Source organism: Cucurbita pepo, chromosome 3, assembly GCF_057944985.1.
Source record: "Cucurbita pepo subsp. pepo isolate OVF chromosome 3, ASM5794498v1, whole genome shotgun sequence".
Lineage (NCBI taxonomy): Eukaryota > Viridiplantae > Streptophyta > Magnoliopsida > Cucurbitales > Cucurbitaceae > Cucurbita > Cucurbita pepo.
In genome coordinates, this window is record NC_141800.1 from 16,504,770 (window position 1) to 16,513,766 (window position 8,997).

The window sequence follows — 8,997 nt, forward strand, 5'->3', positions numbered from 1 at the left end:
AAATTCTTATATCTACAATATCTACATCTACATGCCAAACTTGAACGATTGAAGCCTTAGCTTTGAATTAAAAAGAGAAAATAGTAGGGATTATGGGCTGCAATCAAGCTTATGATCCCAAATTGATAAAAGCTTCAATTTTGATTTTAAAATCACCCCTTTTTCTTTCCAATGTTCAGTCTCAGAACCCAACAAAGATTTTGACCACAAAATAACAAGATTAAAAAGGATGGGTACTAACAAAAAGCATCTCATCTAAACTCCCCCACACCCCCACCACAAAAAATGAGAGAAAAAAAACGTTGGCTATCTCATAATTAATGGGTTTGTATCTTTCAACCAGAACCACTAAAAAAAGGGGGGAAAAAATCTCATATTAACGCAAAAAAGACAAAGCATGAAGCTTCTAGTTAGTTATTATAGGATTAAAGGTAAGACAACAGAGGCATTTACCATCTTGACGCGTATTCCTAGTCGTCTTGCTTGTGTAGAACCTTCATCACGCCACACGTTCTGAAAAAACAAAGATTAGAAAATTGAGCAAATGGAAAAGAGATTGGAGTTTCCAACCTTCAACCACAACCGCGTTCTCTGAAATACCACGCTACTGCCTTCATGATCATTGTCTCTGTAAGTGCTCTGTTAGACCATGCACTATGGATGGCTATGGCTTCTTTGGATATCCAGGCCATTAATTCAGTAATGGTCAGGCACCATATAAGACCCTGGTGGAAACGATTTCACAACATGTTTTCTTCCTATGATTGGCAAATAACAACATTGCACTCGAGGTGCATAAATATGTCTAAGATTCCTCCTTCAACTGCATTATTAGGTACAAAAATGTCTTTTTCTTTTTATTTCTTCAATGAAAAGTTTCCTTTTTTTTCTTTAAACTTCTTTGAATTAATAGAACCTGAAATTACACATGTTCAAAGTCTGTTGGCATTGTCTGGTTATGTCTTCGATGCCGACGATTGTATCTTTTACTGCGATGGTGAGATTTGGGTGATGGACTAGAGGCACTAGAATGTTGAATTTCTTCTTCTCTTGTCATTGTACCAAAAATGTAATCTAGAGGGTCTGCAGTAGCAGCATCAGCGCCCGGCTTAGTCTGCATATAATAAACGTTCAAATCAGACAAAACGATAGACAAACGACCAGTGAATCATCCCATTTGAATAAACTGAATTTAATTTCCTTTGGTGCAAGGCACTTGTGGAGAACAACGAAGATACTTCCTTGCATCTTTGGTAAATACTTTTCAACTTCAGGAACTTTATAATTACATGATTTTGAGGATGCTTAGTTGAAGTTCGTAAGCATGGAAGGAACACAGTTTTTGATATTTGGACTTCCAAATTTTGAATTCAGATTCCAGTGTTTATGATCCACGTAACTACTATAACATTAAGATCAATTCTACCCAAATTGATCATGGGATGCACAGATTGGTGCCTCCTTGGATTATACAAGATTTCCTTGTGTTTTGATCACTATAGCACACAATTCTTTTTTGAAGTATAAAGGCAGAAACTGAGTAAACAATCATAAAAAAATTGAAGAAGTATTAGTCAGAGGGGCAGAAACTGAATAATTGCACTTACAAGGACTGGCGTGAACTCAAAAGCATTTCCTTTGTCATCAGGCTCACCATAGGAATCACTCTGGTTAGGATTGGAATCGCGGTTGGATGAATCATGGTGGTTTCCATGCAAGTTGTCCTTAGGGTCATTGTAATGCGTCCTCTGAGCATGCGCAACATCGTCACTGAAGAAATTTCGATAACGCCACCTTATTTTTGGCCGGTCCAAGGTTGAATCGTCAAACACTTCCTCATAAAAAAAATGCTTGGATATGTGCTGCATGGTACGAGGATCATTGTGATATTTCGTCACTACACTGCAATGAGAAAATAATTACCGGTCATTACAAGAGAACTCACCATGTAATGACATTATAAAACCCTAGAAGTTGAGAATTGTTAGACGAACACGACTCTCCACAATGGTATGATATTGTCCACTTTGAGCGGAAGCTCTCATGGCTTTGCTTTGGGCTTCCCCAAAAGGCCTCATACCAATGGAGATGGTATTCCTCACTTATAAACCCATGATCTTCCACTAAATTAACCAAGGTGGGACTCACTCTCAATAATCCTCAATCCTCAACAATCCTCCCCTCGAACAAAGTACACTATAAGCCTCCCTTGAGCCTTATGGAGTTCTCGAATAGCCTCCCCCTTAATCGAGGCTCGACTCCTTTCTCTGGAGCCATCGAACAAAGTACACCCTTTGTTCGACACTTTAGTCACTTTTGACTACACCTTCAAGGCTCACAATTCTTTGTTCGATATTTGAGGATTCTATTGACATGGCTAAGTTTAGGGCATGGCTCTGATACCATGTTAGACGAACACGACTCTCCACAATGGTATGATATTGTCCACTTTGAGCGAAAGCTCTCATGGCTTTACTTTAGGCTTCCCCAAAAGGCCTCATACCAATAGAGATAGTATTCCTCACTTATAAACCCATGATCTTCCACTAAATTAACCAATGTGGGACTCACTCCCAATAATCCTCAATCCTCAACAAGATTAGGATCCAAAAAGTATGAGATCCCAAGATCAGTATCACTGAAATTTACTGAACTATGGCAATATTAATAATAAGCTGATGAGTTATTCGTAGTCGAAGTAAACTAATATAAGTAGATAACACCCTTCTTTCTCTAATTAAACCAGCTTCCAAGTACTTCAGCACTCGAGCACTGACTCGAAGCCCAAAAGATACTCTATGGTTAGTCCCCCTTGCTTCTCCAATTAAGCCAGCTTGAAAGTAGTTTTGATGCTCATGCAACACCTGAGTGGCACAATGATACCTATTCTCTTGGCCACTATGCGAGGATAGTGACCACAGACGCCTACTTTGTCAAATTTAAATAGATTATACCACTGCTGGCTTCTGTTAATGTGCTCATTATACATAAAAAGTAAATAGGAAGACAACATCAATAATTCTAGCAATAGATATAAAAAATAAAGAACATGCATATAAAATGATTTTTTCTTTTTTTTTTTTTTTGGTAAGAGACCGAGCTTTCATTGAGCGAAATGAAAGAAAATAAAAAAACCATACAAAAAAACAAATCCAACAAAGAGATTCAGAAGACACAGCCTACGAGAAGGGACTCAAATCCAACAACATCAAATGAAGATAATAATTAAAGAAGACCTAGAGAAGGATGCATTAAACCTCAACTCCTCCCAAATCTCGCACGACCTCTCCACCTCTCGAAAGGGTCTATAACAAGTTTTTAACTCATAGATCCCAGCAACAAGAGATCAAGGCTACATCATTCAGATATCTTAGCTGACTAATAACTTTAGGTGTTGATTTAACGTGGTTCTTCATGGATATCAATAAGATTTGATTCTAGCATGACTCTGTTAGAAAATTCCAATACTAATAAGGGCGAGTGACCTACATATTTGCCAACTCCTTTTGCATTCTACTTCCATCCAGAGCAAGGATATGATCAACGCATGAACTTAGGGACCTGCTAAATCTCCTTAATCCAAATAGCGCACCAGCTCCTGCCATTATACTATCCCCTTGATAAATGAATTGAAAAGTAATTTCCACACAACCTAAAAATGAGCAATTAATTTTGCAAAAATGTTTGTGTGAGAGAGAGAGTTCATCTCACCTCCAGAAAGATTTAGCCGGACGAATTTATTCAGCCTCCATGTTCCTGTCAGAGCAAACTAAAGAGTGATCAAAGGAATAAATGAAGGAGGGAGCAGGCGGAATTGCAGCTTCAAGATGCCGCAAACATTTAACTGATATATATCCGAGTGTGTGCTATTTCTTGTACGCTAGAAAAGCAACACAGTTTCTTTTGATAGGGCACACATCATCACTAAACCCTAAACCCTAAAGCTAGGTTTTATCTTTATTTGATAAGGAGGGAACGAGTTATTCTACCATCAAAATGTTTTTTTTTTCTTTTTACATCTTGAGTGTCAAGGGCTCTAGTCTTTAGATTATGGTTATGGCTTTCCCCACTAATCCCCAAGGAGGATTTTTCCACTCCAATGCCTGCACAAATAAAGATTTTAAGATTTTTATACAAGGGCTTAAACCCAGGACCTTTGAGGGTATCTTAAAATTGAGTATTATCCACAAGAAATTCACACCTATTTTTTACTACTTGCTTTTAAAGAATATCACCGATTCAAACTATTTAGTATTTTATACGATGTTCTAGCATCTAGGGGCATAAATACGTAAATATTGAAAATTTAAAAGTTCCCTCTGGCCTCTAGGTATCCTCATTGTATCATATTTTCAGATGAAGGAAGATGAACTCTTCTGGATTTTACAACATACCTGCCCATGTCACACCACCTCCAACGAGAAATCCAAATGTAAAATCTCGAACAGCCTTTGACTTACATGTTTGGAGCACATTCGCTTCCTCGATCGTCAAGCTGTTCTATGTTGCAAAAATGAGTAGACGTAATAAGTTGAACGAAATTGAAAAGAAAAAACACTAGTAAAAGCGTAGGGATCAACTTCGACAGCAGAACTTGAAACCACATCTTGCAATCAACCGATGAGCAAAAGATTAGCAATTCTACGCTCGAACCAAAATTAGTACAGCAGTTCAACTAGGAACTAATTTAATGCCGGAAAGGAGCTCAACAATGAATCAAATCAATAAAAAATGGAAAAAAAGACTCGTCAGGGTTCTATATAGATCCTTGTCAACAACCAATTCCAAAAAACTAAGATATACGCTGTAGAGGAACTCAAAGTGAGATTGATAATGTGCAAATTCCAGAATGGAAGACGAAGGGAAGGGGAGAATTTTAGTGGAAAGTGAAATACCTGTTTGGACCTGAGAACTTGTTCGAGTTCAAATAAAGCTTCGCCCATGTCGGAGCTCCGATCAGCACGACTAAACGGAGCAAGTGAATCCTGAGATGTAAAGATGCAAATCCCTCCCGAGGACGGTACAGACTAATGGGCCTACAATATTGGGCCTAACAATCTTGGGCCTACAATATTGGGCCTCGTTTGTCACATTTATGGACCAGTAAAGCTTTTTGGCCCAACTTAAAATTTAAAAGTCTTTTCCTTTTAGAATCGCATGTTAAAAAATAAATTAAATTCAAATAAGAAAAGAAAAAAGAGGAGGATTTCACGGGAAGACTTTCCCGTTCTCCGGCACGGCTCCATTTTCCCCGTCCACCATGGGCGAAGCTTAACCCAAACACAATGGAAGCGCTCAGCCATTCAACCTCCATCCTTCCTCTACAACTTCAGACATACCCCACCAGACCCACCGCTCTCTCCGCCGCTCTCTCCGCCGCCTCCAGCCTCCTCCCTCTCAAGCAAGTCCACGATCGAATCCTCCGCTTCAATCGAACGCTCCGATTCTGATTCCCGAGATTCATGGGCTCGCGTCGAAGTTGGGATTTGGGTCAGACCCATTTGTGGAAATGGGGTTGGTTAGAATGTACGCAGGCTGTGGAAGGATAATGGAAGCTCGGTTGGTGTTCGATAAAATGTCTCACAGGGATGTCGTTACTTGGAGCATCATGATTGATGGGTATGAAACTAATGTCGTTGCTCTGCATTTACTAGTGATGGTGAATTCGGTAAAATTCATTTGATTTAAAATTTTCTTGCGAAGTTTGAATCCCCTGGCCACATGTAACTTTGTGGGTATTCTTGTATGCCAAATGTGGGAGTTTAGAAGGAGCGAGAGAAGTCTTCACAAAGATGCCAAAGAAAATTGTAATGTCTTGGACAAGTATGATTAATGCTCTTGCAATGCATGGAGATGCTCATAATGCTTTACGTGCTAGCGTCTTCGCTAGCACATCGCTCGGTGTCCAAAATTATGAGGCTAATGACAATATGTAACGGGTAAAAACGGACAATACGTGCTAGTGGTGGCCTAGGGCTGTTATAGTGGTATCAGAGCCATAGTCACCGAGCGGTGTGCCTTCGAGGAGGCTGACCCCAAGTGATGGATTGTGAGATCTTAGATCGGTTGGAGAAGGGAACGAAGCATATCTTATAAGGGTGTGGAAACCTCTCCCTAGAAGAGGCGTTTTAAAACCGTGAAGCCGACGACGAAACGTAACAAGCTAAAGCAAGAAATTGGCACTTACATCAAAAGTTGGCAAAATGTAACGAGCGTGAAAAGATTGTGAATGAGCATTGCGAGAAACCGTAACGAATTAAAGTCAGAAACTGTGAGACCGACAATATTTATTGACAGTGAGTTTCAGCGATTACGAAGACAAATTGTGTGCTCACTAATTTAGATGAAGAGGAAAGGAGCGAATTAGTCCTCTGGCACTGCCCTCATGAATGAAGGGCCACGCATTTGCATGCCTCAAAGGTTATGGCAGGGGGATCATCATTGGGGACAGAACTAAGCTTCACCATTACAGAGAGGGTTCGTGTTCTTGTAAAGACTACTGGTGACTAATTCACGTAAGTATACAGTCTATTAAATGTTCATCAGTTCTCTTGCCAGAAAAAGAAACCATCAAATAGATAGAAGAACCCTGATTCTCTGAAGTTACATTTACAGATAGCATCAACTAACATCTTGATCCTAAAGACAACACAACACACAAGGAAACATTTAAACAAAATTTCAAAAGCTTCTCACCAGAGATGAGATGATCTCCTTTCTCCTCATGTTGGAGTCTTAAAATCACTTGTGGCTGTAATAATCTCATGAAACTTGGTTCCAACATCCAAAAACACCCAAACCTCGTTCTTCAGTCTTCTCATGACTTTCATCATCCAATGTTTGAAGAAATCTGCAGCCATAACATTCAAGCTCGAGTTCTCTAACAATGAGCTCTGTCGATACTCAAGAACCCATGTATGAGGATCTAAGTGCACAGCCGAGGCACCCCATTTGTTCTGTACCCAAGAAGTATTCGCCTCTCGAACCAGGTAACCTATCCCTCCTTCAGACCACTAAGAAACAGAAAGACCAAACAAATCAATGGAGTTTCTTTAAGTTTTCCTGTCCATTGATCAAACTCAACAGGGGTTGTGTTTACCTCTGTAACTCTGCCTGATAGGATTGTGAATGAGCGTTGTGAAAACCCTGTTCGAAGCAATCCAGCAGTCTGCAGAGGCCATCCCCATATGCTCACTGCCTCTGTGGCTGATTTGTACATTGTACACTTTGAACTTAAGAGCATTCCCTCCTGCAATCGAAGAACAAGTTAAGAACACGACTGAAATTATACCCAAACAGAGCCGATTGAATCTACCTGGTCAATTTCCCAATATGAATTCGAGTGACTGCAATTTGAAATCTCCCCATTCATCATCTCCTGCAACACTCTCTGCAAAACCCTAAATTTTCCATTCAAATCTTCCACGAACTGAGATTTCTTACTCGCAGTTCTAACAATTTCCGCCGACAGCTTAGGTCGAAAAACCGCGGCGATCGCGCATGAAAACCCAGAAGTCGCCGCAAAAATCAAGCAAATAACAAAAATCAACGTCACGAACCGACGGAACTTACTCGAATCTTTTTCCCCTTCCTCAGCTTTAAATCTCGAAGTCAATTTCACTGGAGATTTAAATTTAGGGCAGTTCAAGATCCGAGAGGTGCCGGAAGTCGGTGTGGTCAAAATCGAAGGGTTAAAGGAAATCGGAGTGGTTTCCAGATTAGGTCTTGAAGCAGAGAGCTTCGTGAGGGAGCTTTTCTGGACACTGTAAGGCATTAGGTCTAATGTGGCGTTGATACTGTCCAAGCAAATCTTGCAGTTGCAATTCGCGTCTTTCCGGCAGCCAGGGTAGTAACAGCTGTCACGGGCTTCCGACCTCTCATCATCTTCCCCGGCGACGGTGACGGGTGTGGTGGCGGCGGTGGTGATGGTTGAATTTGAAGAAGCTGAGGATGAAAGGACCGTTTTCATGGCTTCTTTTTTGGGTTCCGTCTCTCAATGACCAAATTTTCAGCGAGAATGAGAGAGAGAGACTTGAAAATTTAATTCGAGAAGAGAGAGATTTGGTTTCGAAATTTGAATTTGCAACGGTCATACATATGATGCCACGTGGGATCTATATCTTTTCTGGCTACCTAGTCAAATATATTTTCCATATTGTTTTCATTAAAAGAATATATTAATTATTTTATGCAGTTTCATCTTTACATAATTTAGGAAGTCTATACAAAAACTTCCACATTTATGGCATTGATATCCTTATCGTCTTAAATATTTATCTTATTAATTTATATTTATACGGATTTACTATCATTTAAATATGAGTATATTTTTTTTCTTAATTATTTCTCACGTCCTAATCTCCTAAACTATTTTTAATCTGTGAGATCCTGCTTCGTCAATTAGAGAGAGAAACCAAACATTTTCGTATGTTGTGTGGAAACTCTTCCCTACGAGACATGTATTAAAACTGTGAAGCTTACGACAATACATAACGGGTTAAAATAGACAATATCTACCAAGAGTGATAGGACTCGGACTGTCATATAAAGTATTAGAGCCAGACACCGGACTGTATACCAATAACGACGTTGGCCCTCAAAGGGTAGATTGTGAGATCTGACGACGAAACGTAACGGACTAAAATGGACAATATCTGTTATAACTTATATCTATTCTCCAGCAACTCCCATGACATGAGCTCGTCCTTGCGACGACCACAACCGAGAAATATCAGGAGGGAATTTTTAGCCATTATGAAAAGTATAATTTTTAAACATAATAGGCCAAAAAAACGAATTTTTACTATTGGGCCCTATTTTTGCTTCATTGGTAAACGGCCCAATCAAGAGAACCCAATATCAAAATTTTAATTTTTGTCTCATTATATTTCAAAGAATAAGTGATAAAACTATTAGACGACTCTCAAGAATAGTATGATATTGTCTATTTTGAGCATAAGTTCTCATGGCTTTACTTTGGACTTCTCCTTGGACTTC

At 39.5% G+C, this 8,997-nt stretch overlaps 2 protein-coding genes across 2 annotated transcripts; both read right to left on the minus strand.

Moving 5' to 3' along the window:
- Window positions 1–792: 792 nt before the first annotated feature.
- LOC111790494 (uncharacterized) lies at window positions 793–5,051 on the minus strand. Its single transcript, XM_023671412.2, has 6 exons — window positions 4,896–5,051; window positions 4,395–4,500; window positions 3,712–3,756; window positions 3,490–3,598; window positions 1,608–1,902; window positions 793–1,114 (listed from the first exon to the last, which is right to left on the minus strand). The coding sequence occupies exons 1-6, from the start codon at window positions 4,941–4,943 to the stop codon at window positions 923–925; spliced, it is 795 nt and encodes a 264-aa protein (XP_023527180.2). The 5' UTR covers window positions 4,944–5,051; the 3' UTR covers window positions 793–922.
- Window positions 5,052–6,510: 1,459 nt separating this feature from the next.
- On the minus strand, window positions 6,511–7,969 carry LOC111790490 (C-8 sterol isomerase). The gene is made up of 3 exons (XM_023671409.2): window positions 7,316–7,969; window positions 7,100–7,249; window positions 6,511–7,013 (listed from the first exon to the last, which is right to left on the minus strand). Exons 1-3 carry the CDS (start codon window positions 7,967–7,969, stop codon window positions 6,723–6,725), a joined length of 1,095 nt encoding a protein of 364 aa, XP_023527177.2. The 3' UTR covers window positions 6,511–6,722.
- Between the last annotated feature and the right edge of the window lie 1,028 nt (window positions 7,970–8,997).